The sequence below is a fragment of the Mustelus asterias genome, unplaced genomic scaffold (genome assembly GCF_964213995.1).
Source record: "Mustelus asterias unplaced genomic scaffold, sMusAst1.hap1.1 HAP1_SCAFFOLD_95, whole genome shotgun sequence".
In the NCBI taxonomy this organism is placed as follows: Eukaryota; Metazoa; Chordata; class Chondrichthyes; order Carcharhiniformes; family Triakidae; genus Mustelus; species Mustelus asterias.
In genome coordinates this window covers 345,186-370,646 of record NW_027590143.1, presented here as the reverse complement: position 1 = coordinate 370,646, position 25,461 = coordinate 345,186, and the positions used below count along the sequence as shown (strand labels likewise).

The 25,461-nt window shown below is 45.6% G+C and overlaps 1 protein-coding gene and 1 non-coding gene across 6 annotated transcripts; both read left to right on the top strand.

Moving 5' to 3' along the window:
* The first annotated feature begins 834 nt into the window (after positions 1 to 834).
* Positions 835 to 907, top strand: trnav-cac (transfer RNA valine (anticodon CAC)). The gene has a single exon. It is a non-coding gene; the product is annotated as a tRNA-Val (tRNA).
* Positions 908 to 7,572: 6,665 nt separating this feature from the next.
* Positions 7,573 to 25,364, top strand: LOC144484203 (uncharacterized). 5 transcript variants are annotated; one of them, XM_078202739.1, is made up of 5 exons: positions 7,573 to 7,743; positions 9,241 to 9,352; positions 9,559 to 9,703; positions 17,007 to 17,113; positions 20,088 to 25,364. In XM_078202739.1, exon 5 carries the CDS (start codon positions 20,437 to 20,439, stop codon positions 21,685 to 21,687), a length of 1,251 nt encoding a protein of 416 aa, XP_078058865.1. In that variant the 5' UTR covers positions 7,573 to 7,743; positions 9,241 to 9,352; positions 9,559 to 9,703; positions 17,007 to 17,113; positions 20,088 to 20,436; the 3' UTR covers positions 21,688 to 25,364. The 5 variants fall into 5 exon arrangements, with proteins under 5 accessions (XP_078058865.1, XP_078058868.1, XP_078058866.1 ...); XM_078202742.1 differs by having other exon boundaries at positions 7,573 to 7,792; XM_078202740.1 differs by lacking the exon at positions 9,559 to 9,703.
* Positions 25,365 to 25,461: the final 97 nt, after the last annotated feature.

Sequence of the window (25,461 nt, the reverse complement as noted above, 5' to 3'; positions counted from 1 at the left end):
AAGGTGCTGGGGGGTAGGTACAGAGGAGATGTCAGGGGTAAGTTTTTCACTCAGAGGGTGGTGGGTGAGTGGAATCGGCTGACGTCGGTGGTGGTGGAGGCAAACTCGTTGGGGTCTTTTAAGAGACTTCTGGATGAGTACATGGGATTTAATGGGATTGAGGGCTATAGATAGGCCTAGAGGTCGGGATATGATCAGCGCAACTTGTGGGCCGAAGGGCCTGTTTGTGCTGTGGCTTTCTATGTTCTATGTTCTATGTTCTAACACACTTAGTTACCTCCTCAAAAAATTCAATCAAATTTGCCCTTCACGAATCCATGCCGACTATCCCGGATTAATCCGCATCTTTCTAAATGGTCCTAAATCCCATCCCTAAGGACCTTTTCCATCAATTTACCAACCACCGAAGTAAGACTAACCGGTCTATAATTACCAGGGTCATTTCTATTCCCTTTCTTAAACAGAGGAACAACATTCGCCACTCTCCAGTCCTCTGGCACCATCCCCATGGACAGTGAGGACCCAAAGATCAAAGCCAAAGGCTCTGCAATCTCATCCCTTGCCTCCCAAAGAATCCTAGGATATATTTCATCAGGCCCAGGCGACTTATCGATGCATTAATTATTGAGCAGAAATCATTGATCCCTGAGATATTTGCCGGACGACCGCTTATAAATGTTGAAGTTCAAGATGAGTTGAGAAATCAGGTTGAAAGAAACGATTTTTGTCTTGTATTAAGTGACATGGGCTCTCAGTATAACCATTAGAGCCTGCAGCAACACAGTCGAGTTGAACATTGTGGTCAGGCCAATTGGCGGCGCTATGCTGGTAGTTGTTTCTGTAGTGTAGTGGTTATCACGTTCGCCTCACACGCGAAAGGTCCCCGGTTCGAAACCGGGCAGAAACATTTATTGAAATTATTCATTTTGTATGCGGGAAGTTTTGCATGGTTTCAGTTGTTGCTGAACATTCTCCGAATCTCGATGTTGCAGCCATATTATCTTTGGTCTGACCTCGGCCACAAATGCTCTCAGTAAAATCAGAAATGCTGTATTTTAAGACGCAATGAGGAAATAAATGTTTGTACTTTGACACCGTGCGCATATTAGCAACTTGTTCAGTCCATAACAGAATTTAATGGATTTATAAATGCAGACTAACAAAGTTAATCACCATCTGAAACATGTCGAACAGTAGTGTGTGCTCATAAAGACAGACACAAGTGAAACTGTAACTGAACTAGAGGAAATGGCGCACATTTCCTGGAAGCATATTTTTTAAATTGTTCTTCAGAATAAAGAAATGGGAAAAAATCACTCAGGCAGATGAGTAAATCGAAACTCAGTGTAGATCTGCTGGACTTTTTTCTATAGATGAACGGGATTTAGGCGCCAGAATGTTTCACGCGCAGAATAAAGAGGGATCAAATATAACTAGCAGATCATTATTAAACCTTTTCCCTTTAAAGATATTTGATATTGTTTAAAAGCTGACTATCTCAAATAAGCACCATGGGATGTTTACTACCCAGTGACTCGATTTCTTTTATTGGTCAGTCATGTTTGCAATGCAATGTTGCATATTCCCGAGATATTCAACTCAGAATGAAGATGCATGTATTCAATACATGTATTCATATTTAATATAGAACATAGAACAGTACAGCACAGAACAGGCCCTTCGGCCCACGATGTTGTGCCGAGCTTTATCTGAAACCAAGATCAAGCTATCCCACTCCCTATCATCCTGGTGTGCTCCATGTGCCTATCCAATAACTGCTTAAATGTTCCTAAAGTGTCTGACTCCACTATCACTGCAGGCAGTCCATTCCACTCCCCAACCACTCTCTGCATAAAGAACCTACCTCTGATATCCTTCCTATATCTCCCACAATGAACCCTATTGTTATGCTCCCCTTGTAATAGCTCCATCCACCCGAGGAAATAGTCTTTGAACGTTCACTCTATCTATCCCCTTCATCATTTTATAAACCTCGATTAAGTCTCCCCTCAGCCTCCTCCGCTCCAGAGAGAACAGCCCTAGCTCCCTCAACCTTTCCTCATAAGACCTACCCTCCAAACCAGGCAGCATCCTGGTAAATCTCCTCTGCACTCATTCCAGCACTTCCACATCCTTCTTATAGTGAGGAGACCAGAACTGCACACAATATTCTAAATGTGGTCTCACCAAGGTCCTGTACAGTTGCGGCATAACCCCACGGCTCTTAAACTCCAACCCACTGTGATTAAAAGCCAACACACTATAGGCCTTCTTCACAGCTCTATCCACTTGAGTGGCAACGTTTTGAGATCTGTGGATATGGACCCCAAGATCTCTCTGTTCCTCCACAGTCTTCAGAACCCTACCTTTGACCCTGTAATCCACATTTAAATTAGTCCTACCAAAATGAATCACCTCACATTTATCAGGGTTAAACTCCATTTGCCATTTTTCAGCCCAGCTTTGCATCCTATCTATGTCTCTTTGCAGCCTACAACAGCCCTCCACCTCAACCACTACTCCAACAATCTTGGTGTCATCAGCAAATTTACTGATCCACCCTTCAGCCACCTCCTCTAAGTCATTAATAAAAATCACAAAGAGCAGAGGACCAAGCACTGATCCCTGTGGCACTCCGCTAGCAACCTGCCTCCCATCCGAAAATTTTCCATCCACCACCCTCTGTCTTCAATCAGACAACCAGTTACCTATCCAATCGGCCAACCTTCCCTCTATCCCACACCTCCTCACTTTCATCATAAGCCAACCATGGGGGACCTTATCAAACGCCTTACTAAAATCCATGTATATGACATCAACTGCCCTACCTTCATCAACACACTTAGTTACCTCCTCAAAAAATTCAATCAAATTTGTGAGGCACGACTTGCCCTTCACGAATCCATGCTGACTATCCCGGATTAATCCGCATCTTTCTAAATGGTCGTAAATCCCATCCCTAAGGACCTTTTCCATGAATTTTCCCACCACCAAAGTAAGACTAACCGGTCTATAATTACCAGGGTCATTTCTATTCCCTTTCTTAAACAGAGGAACAACATTCGCCACTCTCCAGTCCTCTGGCACCATCCCCGTGGACAATGAGGACCCAAAGATCAAAGCCAAAGGCTCTGCAATCTCATCCCTTGCCTCCCAAAGAATCCTAGGATATATTTCATCAGGCCCAGGGGACTTATCAACCTTCAGTTTATTCAAAACTGCCAGGACATCCTCCCTCCGAACATCTATTTCCTCCAGCCTATTAGCCTGTAACACCTTCTCTTCCTCAAAAACATGGCCCCTCTCCTTAGTGAACACTGAAGAAAAGTATTCATTCATCACCTCGCCTATCTCTACTGACTCCATACACAAGTTCCCACTACTGTCCTTGACCGGCCCTAACGACCCTGGTCATTCTTTTATTCCTCACATAAGAGTAAAAAGCCTTGGGGTTTTCCTTGATCCGACCCGCCAAGGACTTCTCATGTCCCCTCCTCGCTCTCCTAAGCCCCTTTTTCAGCTCGTTCCTTGCTAACTTGTAAACCTCAATCGAGCCATCTGAACCTTGTTTCCTCATCCCTACATAAGCTTCCCTCTTCCTTTTCACAAGACAGTCCACCTCTTTCGTGAACCATGGTTCCCTCACTCGGCCATTTCCTCCCTACCTGACAGGGACATACCTATCAAGGACACACAGTATTAGTTCCTTGAAAAAGTTCCACTTTTCATTAGTGCCTTTCCCTGACAGTTTCTGTTCCCAACTTATGCCCCCTAATTCTTGCCTAATCGCATCATAATTACCTCTCCCCCAATTGTAAACCTTGCCCTGCCGTACGGCCCTATCCCTCTCCATTGCAATAACAAAAGACACCGAATTGTGGTCACTATCTCCAAAGTGCTCTCCCACAACCAAATCTAACACTTGGCCCGGTTCATTTCCCAGTACCAAATCCAATGTGGCCTCACCTCTTGTCTGCCTATCCACATATTGTGTCAGGAAACCCTCCTGCACACACTGCACAAAAACTGCCCCATCCGAACTATTTGACCTACAAAGGTTCCAATCAATATTTGGAAAGTTAAAGTCCCCCATGACAACTACCCTGTGACCCCCACACATATCCATAATCTGCTTAGCAATTTCTTCCTCCACATCTCTATTACTATTTGGGGGCCTATAGTAAACTCCTAACAACGTGACCACTCCTTTCCTATTTCTAACCTCAGCCCATATTACAACAGTGTGCAGATCCCCCTCGAAGTGCCTTTCCGCAGACATTAAACTATCCTTGATTAACAATGCTACTCCTCCACCTCTTTTACCAGCTTCCCTACACTTACTGAAACATCTATACCCCGGAACGTCCAACAACCATTCCTGTCCTTGTTCTACCCACGTCTCCGTAATGGCCACAACATCGTAGTCCCAAATACCAATCTACGCCCCAAGTTCATCTACCTTGTTCCGGATGCTCCTTGCATTGAAGTAGACACACTTCAACCCACCTTCCTGTCTACCGGTACCCACCCTTGACCCTGATATCTTCCCCAATACCTCACCACCCTCAACACTGACTTCTGGACTACAACTCCTTTTCCCACTCCCCTGACAAATTAGTTTAAACCCCCCTGAAGAGCCGTATCAAATTTCCCTCCCAGGATATTGGTGCCCCTCTGGTTCAGGTGCACCCCATCCTGTTTGTACAGGTCCCACCTTCCCCAGAATGTGTTCCAATTATCCACATATCTGAAATATTGAATAACGAAACAAATATTGAGTAACTAGCCAATGTTTCGAGTTTGGATGACCCTTCATTAGAGCTAAGGGCAAAGAAAATCAGACAAGATTTATATTATGAGGGTGGAAGGGGGGATGCTGTAATTGGACAAAGGGAATGAAAAGCAGAATGCGGAAGGCTGAGAGAGGTGTGAAAAGTGTTAATCAGAATGGTACAGCAGAGGTACAGATGGTTTGCCCTGAATGGAGGGGGGTTGGTGGGGGGGGAGGAGGGGGGTTGGTGGGGCGGAGAGAGGGGAGTGGTTGGAGAGGACACCGGGTGCGGGCGAGAAGGAGAGCAGGAATGAAGAAGTTGTAAAATGGACGTGAGAAAGCAGTATGATAAAATGGATGAATGAGATGAAAAGAAGAAACAAAATGAAATAAAATAAATGGAAATGGGGTGAAGGTGGAGGGGAGAGTCATGGTCTGAAGTTGTTGAACACAATGTTCAGTCTGGAAGGCTGTAAAGTGCCCAATCGGAAGATGAGGTTCTGTTCCTCCAATTTGCATTGGGGTTCACAAGAACATTGGAAAAGGCCAAGGACGGACACGTGGGCAGGAGAGCAGGGTGGTGTGTTGAAGGGGTAAGTGACAGGAAGCTCTGGATCCTGCTTGCGGACAGACTGAAGGTGTTCAACAAAGCGGTCACCCAATTTGTGTTTGGTCTCTCCGATGTAGAGTAGAGTGGATTGGGAGCAGTGAATTGAATAGACCAGATTGAAGAAGGTGCATGTGAAGCACTGCTTCACCTGAAAGGGTGTTCAGGACCCGGGAGGTGAACAGGGAGGAGGTAAAGTGGCAGGTGTTGCACCTTCTACTATTGCATGGGAAGGTGCCATGGGTAGGGGATAGGATGTTGGGTGGGATGGAGGAGTGGACCAGGGTATCCCAGAGAGGACGATCCTTGTGGAATGCTGGTGGGGGGGGGGGTGGTTAAAGGGAAGATGTGTTGGGTAGTGGCATCATGCTGGAATTGGCAGCAATGGCAGAGGATGATCCTCTGAATGCAGTGAAAAGTGAAGACAAGGGGAACCCTGTCCTGGTTCTGGGAGGGAGGGGAGGGAGTGAGAGCAGTGGCTCGGGGGGATGGGTCGGACATGGTCAAGAGCCCTGTCAACAACAGTGGGTGGAAAACCTCAACTGTTGAAGAAGAAAGACATATCTGCAACGCTATTTAGGAAAATGGCATCATCAGAACAGATGCGGCGGAAGTGAAAGAATGAAGAGAATGGGATGGAGTCCTTTCAGGATGTGGGGTGTGAAGAGCTGCAGCCAAGATAGTTGTGGGAGCCGGTGGGCTTGTAATAGGTACTGGTGGATAGTCTAACCATGAGAACCTGCAGCAACACAGCAGAGTTGAACCTTGCAGACAGGTCGATTGGCTGCACCTAACTGCTGGTAGTTTCTGTCGTGTAGTGGTTATCGTGTTTGCTTCACGCGTGAGCAGTCCCTGGTTCAAAACCAGACAGAAACTTTATCATTTCAGGAAGTATGCATAATGTTGGTTATTTGCTGAACATTATCCAATTCTCGATGTTGCCATATTATGTTTGTTTTGACCTCGGTCTCAAATGCTTTCAGGAAAATCAGAAATGCTGCATGTTTAGATGCAGTTGCAGGAAAGAAATGTTTGTATTTTGACACCGTGCATATATTAGCAACTTGTTCAATGCATGGCTTTATAGATGTAGACCAACATAGTTAATCACCATCTGAAACATGTCTAATAGTAGTGTGTGCTCATAAAGACAGACACAAGTGATACTGTAACTGAACTCGAGGAATTGGTGCACATTGCACAGAAACATCTTTTTAAAATCGGTTTTCATAATAAAGATATCGGGAAAGCCATTCACGCTGATGAGGAAATCGAGGCTCAGTGCGGATCTACTGGACTTTCCTATAGATGAATGGGATTTAGGCACCAGGATATTTCACACCCAGAATAAACTAACTGGTCATTCTTAAATCTCTTCCCATTAAAGATATTTGATTTTGTTTATAAACTGATTGTGGTCAATCTCAAATGAGCATCATGGGGTGTGCATTAACCAGTGACTCGATCTGTTTTGTTGGTCAGTCATATTTGCAATTCAATGCTGCATATGTCAGATATTCAATTCAGAATCAGGAGATGCAGAATAAATAAATGTATCGATGTTAAATGTTGAATAATGAAACAAATACCTAGTAAAATAGATTGAGAATGATGCATTTGCCACAGTGGTTCATTTTCAGTTTTGTTTCAGATCCCAGCATCCACAGATTTTTGCTTTTATTTATTCGCTCTGACCTGAACCTCAAAATTCATTCAGGGCGATCGGAAATACTGGATTTTCATGAGAAGAAAAAGGTGGTGTGTGGGAGGTAGCAGGAACACCTGGAGAACGTGCAGACTCCGCACAGACAGTCATCCAAGCCGAGAAACAAACCTGAATCCCTGGTGCTGTAATGGCTGTCCAAAGAGAGAATGCGACGGCCATTAGCAGTATTTTCCCCTGGTTTCTGTGGCTATAGCTCATCTTTCATTCCCTCACCCTGCAGTATAAATATATCCCACTTTCTATGTCTTTTTGCTTTGACAAAAGGTCATCTGGACTCAATATTGCAAATATCTCTGACATTAAGTGATGTCCATCTTTGTGCGGGGCAAATGTGCTCCATTTGGACAGAAGGTGGAGAGTCGGAACAGATGTGCCCCTAACAAAGATGGCGACGGTGTGGGGCGGGACTTTAGGCGGTGCCGGCAGAACGCGAAGGCGGCTGGGCTTGCACACGCGCATTGGAGCGGGAGTGTTTTGTTGACGGAAGCGCGCGGCTTCTTCTCTTGATCGGAATCAGATTTGAAAGCGGGGACGATTAACGGTCGGCGGCGTTGTCATGGCGGCAGGGGCGGGGCTTGACAACCGCGCGCGCTGGCACAAGTGGACCCTCGAGCTCAACCTGAGCGGCAGCAGCAGCAGGTGCGGAGGCCGAGCGGGAAGCCGGGGGCTCGAGTAGGAGGCAAGCCGGGTCAGCCCGTCTCTCCCGAGGGGAGGCCACCGCACACTGACCTGGGGATGTGGAACCAACCCAAAACTCCCCAACCCCGGGTTTTTCACGCCTCTTTTACCCCTCACCGAGCTCCTGCCGTGGTTCCCCGTGGACGGCAAGGAGAGTGCGCCAATCAGAATAGAGAGTCTGAGTCCAAAGATGTGCGGGTTAGGTTGATTGGCCAGGTTAAAAATTGCCCCTTAGAGTCCTGGGATGTGTAGGTTAGAGGGATTAGTGGGTAAATATGTGGGGGTAGGGCCTGGGTGGGATTGTGGTCGGTGCAGACTCGATGGGCCGAATGGCCTCCTTCTGCACTGTAGGGTTTCTATTTCTATGAGTCTTGATCTTCCAGGCAGCAAGGCTTTATTTTCTAATACAAGTCAACAAAGCCGGGATTTCCGGATGAATCCAAAGAACCAGCGTGCTTACAGTCTCTTTATACACCTTTTAGCTTCATATCTCATCATTCTTATCTTACATTCAAGGCTATCTTTGCAGACCCAAGGCCACTTTTCGTCAGTCACCATTGTTTACTAGACCTACCTTATCTGTCTTCTTTTTGATTGGTCACTCATGAATGTGCTATGATATCATTGTGGTTTCATCTTGCCTTTTTGTCTGAAGTTTGTTATCCATTTCCAAGGTTGTCGTTTGCTCAACCATTGTGGGGCATCCTGCTAAGCTCAGTCCTTTTTGAAGATGTGTGTTTGTTTGACTATCTTAGGTTCATTTAGGAAATTACTTTCAGCTTCTGTGTGTTTGCTTGACTTCTTTTAGCCTTCATGTTCATCCATGTGAGTATCCATGTGTATTGGCCTGGTAAGATAATGTGCACTTAAAAGGGTACAAGTGTATGCTTAATAAGATATGTGATGATATGTGAGGGCTTCTTAGGGAGTGATTATCTTTTTCTATGTTAATGATTATCTCTTACACTCCTCATCACAAAGCAGCCCCTCAAATCCCCCAGAAACCACTCGGACCCAACTTGGCATCTTTTCCCCAGGTCATGACCCTGAGATGCCCTTTTGGTTTCAGCCCCTCCACCTGATCAGGTGCCAACTGCGGTGCTGGTTGGAGGAACGATTGCTCGTTTCCAGGGCCGGGTGCTGAACTGGATCTCTCTCAATGTCCCGCAGTGTTCGTTTTCAAGATATAATTTGGTATATTAGGTGATTTTTTGCTTTGTCCCTAAATGGAGGGCAAGTGGATTGGCACCCTGATTATCAATTGACACTAATCCACTTCTGCCATCCTCCATTCCCGTGGCAGTTCAGTGGACACAACGGCAGCGTGTGTCTGAGGTTTGCCCAAGCTTTAGTTCATGCTGGCACTATTGCCACCACGTTGGGGTCCTCAACAGAGAGACTCCCTCTTTAAAGAAGGTCTTGAAAGGGTGACCAATTTGTGTTTTCTGTTTCTCACAGGAGCCGTGATCAACAGTGTGGCCAGAGAGACTCCATGTACCCAGTCGCATATTCGGACAAACAGCTACCGGACATCTGCGTCCAAGAAACAGACCGGATCCTGGTTGAGAAAGTAAGTTGGATTTGAATGTGTCTTGAGTGTGTGGCTGACAATGCCCCTGGATTGTCCACGGTGGTGAAGTACCTTGGTGAACCACAGCAGCCTGTGTGATAAAGGGTTAATCGTCATCCTTACTTCCAGGCCTGGGTATAAGATCAGCATATGGCCTCCCCTAACCGGCCCCCTTTACTGATACCCTGCTCACTTTCTGTTTTCAGCGCTGCTGAGACATTGTCTTGGGCCCATTGAAACAGCTGCCCATGAATCTGTTCATCATGTACATGGCTGGCAACACCATCTCCATCCTCCCTATCATGATGGTGTGCATGATGGCCTGGAGACCCATACAGGCCTTGTCAGCAAGTGAGTATTGTCTTGGATCGACGGCTCAGAAGCAGCTCTGAACCGGCATCACTTGAGCAGCTTAGAATAGAGTGCTGAGAGTTGGGTAATTAAGGGAGTTAGGGAAGGAAGGAAAAGAGGTGCTGTTTACTTTCTAACTTTCTCAGCCTTTAGGAAGTGATCTTACTCTTCTACAGGAGAAGAGGCTAGATTTTTGGTGAGTATCTGCTAAGTGACTAAGATTTATTCTGTTCCTAAAGATCAAAATAGTATAGGTGGTAAGGTTAATAGAATACTTAAAAACAAAAATAAATTATCATTGGATAAAATAAATAGTTTATTAGTACACATTCAAGCTGCAGCATTTGGGAGTTCCTGGGTGTCAGTTTGATCCAGGGCAAACAGGCATAGAAGTTTACAGCATGGAAACAGACCCTTCGGCCCAACTTGTCCAAGCCACCCTTTTTTTTAAACCCCTGAGCTAGTCCCAATTGTCCGCATTTCGCCCATATCCCTCTATACCCATTTTACCCATGTAATTGTCCAAATGCTTTTTAAAAGACCACATTGTACCCCCCTCTCCTACTACCTCTGGCAGCTTGTTCCAGACACTCATCACCCTCTGTGCGAAAAAATTGCCACTCTGGACACTTTTCTATCTCTCCCCTCTCACCTTAAACCTATGCCCTCTAGTTTTAGACTCCCCCTACCTTTGGGAAAAGATATTGACTATCTAGCTGATCTATGCCCCTCATCTATGCCCCTCATTATTTTATAGACCTCTATAACATCACCCTCAGCCTCCTAAGCTCCAGAGGAAAAATGTCCCAGTCTATCCAGCCTCTCCTTATAACTCAAACCATCAAGTCTGGTAGCATCCTAGTAAATCTCTTCTGCACTCTTTCTAGTGTAATAATATCCTTTCTATAATAGGGTGACCAGAACTGTACATAGTATTCCAAGTGTGGCCTTACCAATGTCTTGTACAACTTCAACAAGATGTCCCAACTCCTGTATTCAATGTTCTGACCAATGAAACCAAGCATGCCGAATGCCTTCTTCACCACTCTGTCCACCTGTGACTCCGCTTTCAAGGAGCTATGAACATGTACCCTTAGATCTCTTTGTTCTGTAACTCTTCCCAACGCCCTATCATTAACTGAGTAAGTCCTGCCCTGGTTCAATCTACAAAATGCATCACTTCGCGTTTGTCTAAATTAAACTCCATCTGCCATTCGTCAGCCCACTGGCCCAATTGATCAAGATCCCGTTGCAATTGGAGATAACTTTCTTCACTGTCCACTATGCCACCAATCTTAGTGACATCTGCAAACTTATTAACCATGCCTCCTATATTCTCATCCAAATCATTAATATAAATGACAAATAACAGTGGACCCAGCACTGATCCCTGAGGCACACCGCTGGTCACAGGCCTCCAGTTTGAAAAACAACTCTCTACAACCACTCTCTGTCTTCTGTCAAGAAGCCAATTTTGTATCCATTTAGATACCTCACCCTGGATCCCGTGAGATTTAACCTTATGCAACAACCTACCATGCAGTACCTTGTCAAAGGCCTTGCTGATGTCCATGTAGACAACATCAACTGCACTGCCCTCATCTACCTTCTTGGTTACCCCTTCAAAAGACTCGATCAAATTTGTGAGACATGATTTTCCACTCACAAAACCATGCTGACTGTCCCTAATCAGTACTTGCATCTCTAAATGTTTGTAGATCCTGTCTCTCAAAATACCTTCCAACAATTTACCCACCAAGATGTGAGGCTCACTAGCCTGTAGTTTCCAGGCTTTTCTCTGCAGCCCTTTTTAAACAAAGGCACAACGTTTGCCACTCTCCAATCTTCAGGCACCTCACCCGTGTCTATCGATGATTCAAATATCTCGGCTAGGGGACCCGCAATTTCCTCCCTAGCCTCCCACAATGTCCTGGGATACACTTCATCAGGTCCCGGGGATTTATCTACCTTGATGCGCTAGTGTCACAAGTTGGCTTACATTAACATTGCAATGAAGTTACTCTGAAAATCGCATAGTTGCCACACTCAGGCGCCTGTTTGGGTACACTGAGGGAGAAATTAGCATGGCCAATGCGCCTAACCAGCAAGTCGTTCGGACTGTGGGAGGAAACCGGAGCACCCGTGTAGGTGTACGAGGCAGACTGGTGCAGGAGGTGAAGTTGCATGGGATCAGAGGTGAGCTGGCAAGGTGGATACAAAACTGGCTCGGTCAAAGAAGACAGAGGGTAGCAGTGGACGGGTACATTTCTGAATGGAGAGCTGGGACAAGTGGCGTTCCTCGGGGATCAGTGCTGGAACCTTTGCTGTTTGTAATATATATAAATGATTTGGAGGAAAATGTAACTGGTTTGATTAGTAAGTTTGCGGATGACACAAAGGTTGGTGGATTTGTGGATAATAATGAGGACCATCGGAGGATACAGCAGGATATAGATCAGTTGGAGACTTGGTCGGGGAGATGGCAGATGGAGTTTAATCCGGACAAATGTGAGGCAATGCATTTTGGAAGGTCTAATACAGATAGGAAATATACAGTAAATGGCAGAACCCTTAAGAGTATTGATAGGCAAAGGGATCTGGGTGTACAGGTACACAGTCACTGAAAGTGGCAATGCAGGTGGAGAAGGTAGTCAAAAAGGCATACGGCATGCTTGCCTTCATCGGCCGGGGTATTGAGTTTAAAAATTGCCATGTCATGTTGCAGCTTTATAGAACCTTAGTTAGGCCGCACTTGGAATATAGTGTTCAATTCTGTTCACCACACTCCGAGAAGGATGTGGAGGCTTTGGAGGGGGTACAGAAAAGATTTACCAGGATGTTGCCTGGTATGGAGGAGAGGTTGGAGAAACTTGGTTTGTTCTCACTGGAACAACGGAGGTTGAGGGGCGACCTGATAGAAGTCTACAAGATTATGTGAGGCATGGACAGAGTGGATAGTCAGAAGCTTTTTCCCAGGGTGGAAGAGGCAATCACGAGGGGGCACAGGTTTAAGGTGCGAGGGGCAAGGTTTAAAGGAGATGTACGAGGCAGATTTTTTACACCGAGAGTAATGCGTGCCTGGAATTTGTTGCCGGGGGAGGGAGTGGAAGCGGTTACGTCAGTGACTTTAAGGCGTGTCTTCACAAATACATGAATAGGATGGGAATAGAGGGATATGGTCCCCGGAAGGGTAGGGGGTTTTAGTTAAGTCGGGCAGCACGGTCGGTGCAGGCTTGGAGGGTCGAAGGACCTGTTCCTGTGCTGTAATTTTCTTTGTTCTTAGTTCTTTGTTCTCACCCGGAGGAAACCCACACAGACACGGGGAGAATGTGCAGGCTTTGTGGACTGTGACCCAAGCCAGGTCCTGATGCTGCGAGGCAGCAGTGCAAACCACTGTGCCCTACACAGAGGTGTTGACTTGACAAGTTATCCATGTTTTCGGAGCCATTTCTTCATGTCCTGGTCTGAGAAGGATGGAGAGAAGTCTGTCCATAAGATATAGGAGCAGAATTAGGCCATTCGGCCCCTTGAGTCTGCTCCGTCATTCGATCATGGCTGATATGCTCCTCATCCCCATGTTCCTGCCTTCTCCCTATGACCTGTCAGAAGTGTGATCACAATGGTATTTGCTTTTGTCTTTTTAAAGTTTATTTATTAGTGTCACAAGGTGGCTTGCATTAACACTGCAATGAAATAACTGTGAAAATCCCCCAGTTGCCACACTCTGGTGCCTGTTCGGGTACACTGAGGGAGAAGTTAGCACGGCCAATGGACCTAACCAGCATGATTTTCGGACTGTGGGAGGAAACTGGAGCATCCGGAGGAAACTCACAGACACAGAGAGAACGTGCAGACTCCGCACAGTCACCCAAGCTGGGGATCGAACCTGGGTCCTTGGTGCTGTGAGGTAGCAGTGCTAACCACTCTGCCACTGTTATGTCTCTCACAGAAGGAATTCTAGAAAGAGAGATGGACCAATTGAAAGCTGCAGATGGCATCTTGTGTAACTCATTTGTCACGCAGCCATCGAATGATTACAATACAGGAGGTTGTTTAGCTTGTTAGGCCAATGCTTTTGCTCTGGGTTGAACAAACCAATCAGTCTCACTCCTCTGCCCTATTCTCATAGCTTTCTTTCTCTCCAGGGTCTTGTCCAATTTCCTTCCCTTTGTTGTATCAGTTTGAGCTGAAGTGGAGATGGAGGAGAAGCTGCTGGATTTAACGTTAAGGGCTTCAAAACCCACTCAGTTTCACAATGTAAAATTGTCAAGGGAGCCAGATTCTAGGGGAGATCAGGTTGAAAACAATACCCTTATAATGTAAAAGGGTATTGCTTAAGGAATAAGTATTCCTGCAGATGCTTTTTATCTATTGTACTTATGCACATTTTAAAAAATACCCAGGGATTTGGGTGTCATTAACTGGATCAGCAGCAAATATTCCCCATCCCCAGGTACCTGTGGGGAAGATGATGTTTGACCTTCTTGAACCGCTGCAGTCCGTGTGGTGAAGGTGCTGCCACAATGCTGTTAGGTAAGGAGTTACAGGTTACTCACCCAGTGAGGATGAAGCAACAGTGATATAATGTCCAGTTTAGTGACAATAGTTTGTAATTATACTCTGCTTTTAATACAATAAAACTTTCAGATACTTCACAGTAAATGTTACCAAGAAACATTTGCCACTGAGCCACATAAGGACATTATTAGGCCAGGTGACAGCTTGGTCAAAGAGGTGGTTTCAAGGCGGAAAGTGAAGTGGGGAGGATTCAGGAGGAAATTGCAGGGCCCGGGGTCTAAGCAGCTGAAAGAATGACAACCACTGATGGAGTGATCAAAATTGGGAGTGTTGAAGAGGCCTGAAGGAGATTCCAGAGAGAGCAATGATTGCAGCCATGCAGAAAATAAGGATGAGAATGTTAAAGCTTTGTTGCTTCTTAAACGGAAGCCTTTATAAGTCAGCTGGCACAAGGGTGATGGATGAACCGGACTTGATGTGAATAAGCACCCAGGCAGCAGAGTTTTGGATCAACCCAAGATTACAGGGAGATTGAATGTGGGAGGCCGGCTGGGAGTTTGTTCGGAGAGTTAAATCTCGAGGCAGCAAAGGAATGGATGTGGATTTCCGCAGCAGGTGAGCTGAGGACAGGACAAAGTGGGGCGATGTCACTGAGGTGGAAATAGGTAGTGTAGGTGGTGATGTGGCAAATAGAGTTAAATACAGATCAGTGTAAGGTGCTGCATCATGGAAAGTCAAACCAAGGTAGAACTTTCACGGTGAATGGTCGGACCTCAGGGAGTATCGTGGAACAGAGGGACCTTGGAGTTCAGGTGCACGGTTCTCTTAAGGTGGAGTCACACGTAGATAGGGCAGTGAAGAAGGCTTTTGGCATGCTGGCCTTTATCAGTCAGGGCATTGAGTATAGAAGTTGGGAAGTTATGTTGCAGTTGTACAGGACTTTGGTGAGGCTGCACCTGGAATATTGTGCTCAGTTTTGGTCAGCTTGATTTGGAAAGATGTTATTAAACTGGAGAGAGTGCAGAAGAGATTTACAAGGATGTTGCCAGTACCCAAGTTACAGGGAGAGATTGGACGGGCTATGACGTTTTTCTTTGGAGCGTAGGAGACTGAGGGGTGATCTTATAGAGGTGTGTAAGGTCATGAGAGGCATGGAGACAGGCCCTTCGGCCCAAACTTTTTCCCAGGGTTGGGGAATTAAGAATTAGAGGGCAGAAGAGTTAAGAGGAGAAAGAATTAATGGGAACCTGAGGAGCAGCTTTTTTACACAGAGGGTGGTACGTATGTGGAATGAGCGGCCGGAGGGAGTGGTTGAGGCAGCGACATTGACAACATTTAAAAGGCATTTGGGCAGATACATGGATAGGAAAGGTTTAGAGGGATATGGGCCAAATGGAGTTAGTTTACATGGGCATGTTTGGTGGGCATGGACCAGTTTGGGCCGAAGGGCCTGTCTCCGTGCTGTAGATTCTATGAGGATATGTTTGGAAGCTCAGTTTGAAGTGAAACATGTTACTGAGGTTGTGAATACTCCGGTTCAGCCTCAGACAGTCGCAATGGGGACAGATGGAGTCAGTGGTTTGGAAGTGGAATTTGTTGCAAAGCTGAAGACGATAGCCTTCATCTTCCAATATTTAACGAAGGCAATTACTACTCATCCAGTCCTGGGTGTCAGACAAGGGAGTGTTGTGGGAAATCATCACTCGGAGTCAGACTTAAAGATTCAACGTGCAGCTTATTGAACAAAGCTTTGGGAGAAGTGCTTGGCACACCCCGCACGCTCGCAGTCAACTTCTCAATTTTAAAATGGCAGCTGAGCTTTTATACATTTCAAAGAGTCGACAAGTACAGACATGAGCAGTTATTATATCATTAGCCTTGGTTAATTACACATTCGCCAATTATACCCCCCGAGCAACAATTGACCTCCAATCACATTCCTTCAAAAACAACCGTTAACAAAAACCTATTGTTTCGGTTTCGCTTTATCTTAAGCTAAGTTGACCATCTGGACCTCACGGTCTGGTTTTTTGTCTGTTCCGTAGTTTTACTTCCTTCTATTGCTCCGGATGCATCTGCTTATCTTGTTCCTCTAGTTCGTTTTTTTAAGTCAACAACAGGATGTTCTTTGCTAACCACAAGATAAGTGTTCGTCCTGCAGGACTGCAGTTCGTCCTGCAGTCACGCACGTATTAGCTTTCAAAAGCCACAGTCTTAATTTTGCTCCAACAGGGAGATGGTGTGTAAAATTGGAGAGAATTTGGAGGTGATGGTTCTCACATACACCTCTTAACCTGCACACTGAGAAGGATCAGGATAACGTTTTAAGGTTCAAACCACTAGCGCCAGAGACTCGGGTTCAATTCCAGCTTCAGGTGACTGTCTGTGTGGAGTTTGCACATTTTCCCGATGTCTGTGTGGATTTCCTCTGGGTCTCTGGTTTCCTCCCACACTCCAAAGATGTGCGGGTTAGGTTGATCGACCATGCTAAATTGTCCCTTTGTGTCCCAAGATGAGGGAGAATGAAAGGGGGAATTAGTGGTGTACGTACATCAGGTTACAGGGATAGGGCCTGGGTAAAGGTGCTCTGTTAGAAACTTGGTGCAGACTCGATGGGCTCAAAGGCCTCCTTCTGCACTGTAAGGATTCTGTGATTTTGGAATCTCCTTTTACAGGGGGTTAGAAGAGGAGGATTTTCACAGCAATCTCAAACCCCCCCAAAAAATGTGTATCTCTTAATTTCAAACCACAATTGACACATGACTCTTGCAATCTCCATTTACAGGGAGTTAGAATATTTGAAGATTGCGATTTTTCTCTGATTCCAGTGCTTCTGACATCTTTCCAGCTGCAGGAAGTTTTAAATTTGAAAACTGTGAAATTGTTCCAGAGGTGAGTATTAACCTATAATTTAGAGTTTCAGTACTGTGCTCTTACCTGTGCTCTGGTTCCACGTCTCTGGGGCTGGTGTGGCTCCGTTACTGTGGATCTGAATCCATGTCCATCCATTGCTTTGTTTCACCCCTGCCCTCCCTGATCACCTCTCTGTCATTGTCAGTTCAGAGAAGGATCTGCAGGCTGATAGCTGGGATGAAGGGATTGTTTTGTGAGGAAAGGTTGGGCCTGTACTGACTGGAGTTTAAAGGTGACCATAGTATTGACATCAGATTGTGAGGTAGTGATTAGTATAGATGAAGAGAGGATGTTTCCAATGTTGGGGAATCTAGAATTAGTCGGCAGATTGTCAAAATAAAGGGTCCCCCATTTCTGATGGTGAGGAGGAGAAATGTCTTCCCTCAGAGGGCCGTTAGTCTTTGCAATTCTCTTCCCCAGAGAGCAGTGGAGGCTGCATCATTAAATATACTCAAAACACAGAGATTTTTGATCGAAAAGGGAGTCAAGGGTGACAGGAGGAAAAGTGGAGTTAAGATCACAATCAGATCAGCCATGATCTTGATGGGGAGGTGATGGCCTTGTGGTATTATTGCTGGACTATTAATTCAGAAACTCAGTTAATGTTCTGGGGACCCGGGTTTGAATCCTGTCATAGAATCATAGAAATCCTACAGTACAGAAGGAGGCCATTCAGCCCATCGAGTCTGCACCGACAACAATCCCACCCCACAGCAGCTGGTGGAATTTGAATTCAATTAAAAATATCTGGAATTAAGAAATTACTGATGACCATGAAACCCTTGTCGATTGTTGGACAAACCTATCTGGTTCACTAATGTGCTTCAGGGAATGAAATCTGCCATCCTTAACTGGTCTGGCCGACATGTGACTCCAAAACCACAACAATGTGGTTGACTCTCAGCTGCCCTTCAAGGGCAACGAGGGATGGGTAATAAATGCTGGCCAGCCAGCAACATCCATGTCCCTTGAATGAATAAAAAAAATTCACTTGAGCAGCTTGGTGGGCTGAATTTCTAACTATTTCTTACGATCTGTCAGGAACATGAAATGGTGAGTGTCGATCAGCATTAATTAGCACCTTCAGGAGAATTGGGTGGGTGTATATAAGAGTTTAAAGTTTATTTATTAGTCACAAGTAAGGCTTATATTAACACTGCAATTTCTCTTAAAGACATTGACATCCTTTGCTCCCTCAGCTTGACACATTGATTTGTCTGGCTAAAAGGTCCCTTTCCTAATGTTCACAATTAAAGGGCTGGTTTCCCCAGGAGATGGCTGACATTTAAAAGAACAATATATCAGTTGTTATATTGTAGATTTGGTATATTATTTATGGTTCTGTAACAAAGTACATTTGTTATTATTTCTCATTTTGTAATGTAGCACTGAAGCTATGTTATATATTTCCACTCATCGAGTCATTACAGCGCAGGAGGAGTCCATTCAGTAACTCAAATCCATACCGACTCTTTGTAGAACAATCCAGTCAGTCCCATTCCCTTTCTATATCCCCTTCCTCCTGCAACTTTATTTCCTTCATGTGCCCATCTAATTTCTGAAATATATTAAAGGGGACAGTAAACTAATATCGGACAGAGACGTGTCTGATGTTTTTTTATTCATCCTTGGGACACGGGCATTGCCGGCTGGGCCAGCATTTATCACCCATCCCTAATTGCCCTTGAACTGAATGGCTCGCTCGGCCATTTCAGAGGCTGGCTGAGAGTCAACCACATTGCTGTGGCTCTGGAGTCACATGTAGGCCAGACTGGGTAAGGACGGCAGATTTCCTTCCCTGAAGCACATTAATGAACCAGATGGGTTTTTTGGTCAATCGTCAATGGTTTCATGGTCATCAGTAGATTCTTAATTCCAGATTTTGTTTTTAAATTCAAATTCCACCATCTGCTGTGGCAGGGTTCAAACCTGGGTCCCCAGAACATCAGCTGAGTTTCTGGATTAATAGTCTAGTGATAATACCACAAGGTTATCAGCTCCCCTGTTGTTATATGGTACAGATTCAATATATTATTTATAGCTCTGTAATAAAATACACTTATTATATCTGGCTGTGTAATTTTGGACTGCAGCTATATTATATATTTCCAACAATCTCTTCCCTCAGAGAATTGTTAGTATCTAGATTTCTCTTCCATAGGGACCAGTGGAGGGATTGAATATATTCAAGGATGAGTTGGACAGTTTTTGAATGACAAGGGAGTCAATAATTATTGGGAACAGGCTGGAAAATGGAGAGAAAGCTCAGATGAGGAAGGATTTCTTCACTCAAGGACGTGGTGATGTTTTGGATTCTCTACCCCAGAGGACTATAGAGCCTCAGTCATCAAGAATTTTCAAGCGAGGGATTGATAGGTTTCTAGATATTGAAGATATCGATGGATATGGGGGACAGTGTGGGGAAAATAATGCAGAGGTCGATCAACCAATAATCTGAATGAATGGTTGAGCAGACTCGATGGGCCGAATGCTGACTGCAGCTCCTATTTGTTCTGATTTCTGTGCTGGACAGGAAGCAGTGAGCATTGATCTGTCAATCAGCCTCAATCAGCACCTTCAGGAGAATTGAGAGGGTGAATATTAGATACAGCAGAGTGAGAATGGAGGGAGAGTGTGTGGGATGGAGATTTACAGCTTTTGGGGAATGGGAGAGGAAAGAATGTTCATTAGAATCATAGAATTGCTACATCTTATCAACCGTCCCTGAGCTTTCACAATGAATCCCACTTCTGAGGACACCCTTATCTCTGACTTGTCTGTACTGCTGGCAGTCTCACAATGCAGCTGCCTGTGTGCTGATACGGGAGGCCCTGCTGGGCAAGTTTAATGCTTCATGACTGTGTCTTTAATGAATGCTCCATAAACTAGAAATGTAGATTTGAATTTCGATCATATTCTGAATTGTGATGTTTTTTTCTAAATTGACTTACAGGATATTAGACAAGGAGAAATCAGACAGAAATCTCCAACATCACATCGAGATCTGACAGAGTGACTCGACTTCTTGGGACCTGAGTATCATTGGCCTTTGAATCTAGCAGGAGAAATGCTTGTTTGGCCTCTTCACTTCAAAAGATTGTAAACATCACTGTTACTAGAAATGCACTGAGATACACACACCCGAGTGAGAGTGTTCCAGTGCACTGAGTGTGGAAAGAGCTTTAACCAGTTACACAGCCTGAAAATACATCGCAGCATTCACAGCGGGAGAGACTGTACCCGTGTTCTGTGTCAGATTTAACTGATTGTTTAACCTGGAGAGTCACAAGGACACCCACACCATGGAGAAACCGTGGAAATGTGGGGACTGTGGGAAGGGATTCATATCCCCATCTCGGCTGGAAATTCATCAACGCAGTCACACTGGGGAGAGACCATTCAGCTGCTCTGTGTGTGGGAAGGGATTCACTCAGTTATCCAGCCTGCAGAAACATAATCTCACTCATACCAATGAGAGACCATTTAAATGCTCTGACTGTGGGATTGGTTTTAAAAGCTCTCAGTATCTGATGTCCCATCAGCGCATTCATACTGAGGAGAGACCATTCAGCTGTTCTCACTGCTCAAGGAAATTTAGAACTTCATCCCACCTGCAGATACACCAGCGAGTTCACACTGGGGAGAGACCGTTCACCTGTTCTGTGTGTGGAAAGGGATTCACTCAGTCATCCACCCTGAAGACACACCGAGTCACTCATACTAATGAGAGACCCTTTAAATGCTCTGACTGTGGGAGCGGCTTCAAAAGCTCTGGAGAACTGGTGTCCCACCAGCGCATTCACACTGAGGAGAGACCGTTCAGCTGCTCTCACTGCACAAAGAGGTTTAGAACATCAGCCAACCTGCAGATACACCAGCGAGTTCACACTGGGGAAAGGCCGTTCACCTGCTCGGTGTGTGGGAAGGGATTCACTCATTCATCCCACCTGCGCAGACACAATCTCACTCACACCGATGAGAGACCGTTTAAATGCTCTGACTGTGGGAGCGGATTCAAAAGCTCTCAGGTACTGATGATCCACCAGCGCACTCACACTGAGGAGAGACCGTTCAGCTGCTCTCAATGCTCAAAGAGGTTTAAAACGTCATCCAGCCTGTGGGAACATCAGCGAGTTCACACTGGGGAGAGGCCGTTCACCTGCTCGGTGTGTGGGAAGGGATTCACTCATTCATCCCACGTGCGCAGACACAATGTCACTCACACCAATGAGAGAACCTTTAAATGTTCTGACTGTGGGAGCGGAGTCAAAAGCTCTGGAGAACTGGTGTCCCACCAGCGCACTCACACTGGGGAGAGACCATTCACCTGCTTGGTGTGTGGGAAGGGATTCACTACTTCATCCAGCCTGCAGAAACACAAAGCCACTCACTCCAAGGAGAGCCCCTTTAAATGCTCTGCCCGAGAGGCCGGCTTCAGAAGCTCTCAGGAACTGATGATCCCCGAGCACATTCACACCGGGGAGAGGCCGTTCAGCTGCTCTCACTGTTCAAGGAGGTTTAGAATATCATCAACACTGCTGAAACACCAGTGAGTTCACACCGGGGAGAAACCATTCACCTGCTTGGTGTGTGCGAAAGGATTTACTCGGTTATCCAGCCTGCCCAGACACAACATCATCACACCCAGGAGAGACCCTTTAAATGTGGGCGTGGCTTCAAATGCTCTCGGGAACTAATGTCCCACCAGTGAGTTCTCACCAGGCAGAGGCTGGTCACCTGCTCTGACTGGGAAGGGATTCACTCGGTCAGCAAACTTGGTGAAACACCAGTGAGTTCACAAGTGATTACAATTCTGGGATGATTCTTGTGAATCTTTCTTGCCCCTTCTCCAGTGCCTCTATTTCCTTTTTCTAAATAGAGATCATAGAAATCATAGATACCCTACAGTACAGATAGAGGCCATTCGGCCCATCGAGTCTGCACCGACCACAATCCCACCCAGGCCCTACCCCCATATCCCTACATATTTACCCACTAATCCCTCTAACCTACGCATCTCAGGATGCTCAAGGCAATATTTATCATGGCCAATCAACCTAACCCGCACATCTTTGGACTGTGGGAGGAAACCGGAGCACCCGGAGGAAACCCACGCAGACACGAGGAGAATGTGCAAACTCCACACAGACAGTGACCCAAGCCAGGAATCGAACCCAGGTCCCTGGAGCTGTGAAGCAGCAGTGCTAACCACTGTGCTGCCCATTAAATTACCTGCATTGTCAGGTTCTCGCACCAAATCGTAGCAAACTAATCCTGCCGTGTGCACAACAAAGAAATGAGCAAGACTTCGCAATCGCAAACATCAACAATGGGGCTCATCTGGGATTTGAACCCGGGACCTCTCGCAGACTCGCGAATCTTAACACCCAAAGCGAGAATCATACTCCTAGACCAACGAGCCGCCACTATGACAACTATGACACTATCACAAATAGAACGGTACAGGACAGGAACAGACCCTTCAGCCCACGATGTTGTGTCCAACATGATGCCAAATTAAACTATTCCTTTCTGCTTGCCTTGGTCCATATTCCTCTATTCCTTGCATATTCATGTGCTTATTTAAAACCCCCTTAAACGCCCCTATCGTATCTGCCTCCACCACCATCCCTGGCAGCGCATTCCAGATACCTACCACTCTCTGTGTGTAAATGAAAAACTTGCCCCTCACATCTCCTTTGAACTTTCTTGATTCCCAAGATCCCTCTGTACATTAACTGTACACTTATCCTTAATAGTTGATCTCCCAAAGTGCAGCACCTCACACATGTCTGGATTAAAATCCATCTGCCATTTCTCCGCTCATATCTGTAGCTGATCTACATCCCACTGTATCCTTTGACAACCTTCTACACTATCTACAACTCCATCTAGCTTTGTGTCATCTGCAAGCTTACTAACCCACCCATCCACATTTTCAACCAAGTTATTTATGTAGATCACAAATAGCGCAGGTCCCAGTACGGATCCCTGCAGAACACCACTGGTCACGGACCTCTAGCCAGAAAAACACCCTCCACCACTACTCCCTGACTTCTATGGGCAAGTCAATTCTGAATCCAAGTGGCCAAGTCACCGTGAATCCGATGCATCTTAATCTTCTGGATGAGCCGACCATGAGGGACCTTGTCGAAAGCCTTACTAAAATCCATGTACACAACATCCACTGCTCTACCCTCATCGATCACCTTCATCATCACCTCGATAAAATCAATCAAGTTCGTAAGATGTTGACGGTGCTCCCACTGCAGTCCTGTGATGAAAATATAGACTGGTTGGTGAAATGTAGATAACAGGTAGAATTGATATCTAATGAGGACTTTATACTTTAGAATTGAATACAGGGCTCATTGTTACTAACGGGGAAAGAAGGGTTAAAATCCTTACCCAGAACCCTTTTCACACACACGTGGACATCTCTGAATCTGACGCACACTAAATGGAACGTTACACAAGGGGCTGGAATTCACTGGAATTTCTCAACAACCTTTCAATGGAAATGTCCTGGTACAGACTGTGACAAAGGACACAACAGACAGCAAGAACCAGGAGGAACCTTTAACCCAGAGAATGTTAATAACCTTGTTCAGGACACCGGTGCCAGGCACAGGAGGATCCCAGGAAAAACGGAACATTTAATTTCTGTCTGTTTCACAATTCTAAATGACTGATTCTTTAACAAAGGAATGTTTAAAAACAGCATTGTGATATTCCAAGGTCAGTGTGTCTGGGAAAGGGGCACACTGATGTGTTTTTATTTTAAACAGGAGGATCCATTGAAAAGCAGCTCTGGACGATACGAGCACCTCCTGACCTACTTTCAATTCATTTCAAATCACCCATCACTTTCCGTGGAATATTCTTTATTCTTTCCTGGGATGTGGACACTGCTGGCAAAGCCCCAGCACACGTTGCTCAGCTCCTAATTGCCCCTGAACGGAGTGACTTGCTCGGCCATTTCAGTGGGACAGTTAAGAGTCACCCACATCGCTGTGTGGGTCTGGATTCACATGTAGGCCAGACTGGGTAAGGATGGCAGATTTCCTTCCCTAATAGGGAGCATTAATAGGGTGAACTGGACAGGTTTTTACAACAGTCGATAGTTTCATGGTCACCGTTTCTGAGACGAACTTTATATAATTCCAGATTGATTCACTGAATTCAAATCCCACCGGCTGCCTGTCCCCGGATCCTTTGCTGGGTCTCTGCATTACTCGGCCAGCGACATTCCCACCACCTCCCCTGAATGGAATATTCCACACAACCCTTAGTTAAGCAGGAAGGAGAAAAGAGAAAGGCTTTGACCTTTGGATGACCTCATCACCAACTACAGAAACTTAAAGCTGACCACTCTGTAAAAGTTTATAAACTTTATTTTTATAAAACACAGAGTAAGAAAAAGGTGAAAAGTAACGATGGACGTTGTGACTGACATCAGAAACATTGATTGACCGGATAAACACTCACTACATCACAGAGCGATCCTCAACCATTAAAGAATTGACCCACAATAAGGAATGAGAGAGCCTTATAAAAAGGGGCAGGAGTTTACACAGAGAGGTGACACCCACAGCTGCTCAGGATGATGGAATTCAGTTCAGGAAGGGGATAAAGTGAGAAGCTTTCGCGATTCAAGGCAGAAGTATTGAACAATCTGGAATAAGTGCTTCTCGAGCTTGCTGACTAGCCGAACACTTCAATTAATCTCATCATAAAAACCCCCAGTGTAAATCACATGGATTTGACTGACAAATGTTGAAGTGTTGATTTAGACCCACAAGTTTTGACTTCCCATTTGAGCCTGGGGCACCTTTCTGTCTCTCTGTTGCTCGTGTCAGTGACAGCCAGGCGACGGAGCTGAGGGCTGAATTTAGCTGAGAATAACAGGCCTGCGTCCCAGTTGGGAAACTGCCCTGGGCGTTTCACTAATAGAGAGACAGGAAGCTGCTGGAGAACTGACTGGGAAATGGGCCTCCAACCAATCAGGGCACCGGAGGAGGTGACCAGGGCTGATGGTGACGTGACCCCCGGGTTCAGTGTCCCTGTGTCCAAAGCGGGGAGTCACGGGAACAGGGGACAGAGCAGCTGAAGAGAATCCAGTTGTGTCCAGAACATTGTGAACATCCTTTTACTCTGGTTGTCTTTGATCCTCAAGTCATTTTCTGTTTGTTTTAACCATGTTCTATTTCATCAATAAACTTCTTTCAGTAAAATTATTTGAATTTTCTGGACTTTTCCTGATGAGATTGATGCACTTTAGGGAAAGTGGGTGAGAGGGGTTGGCAGGCTCTTTAACAGAAAGTGAG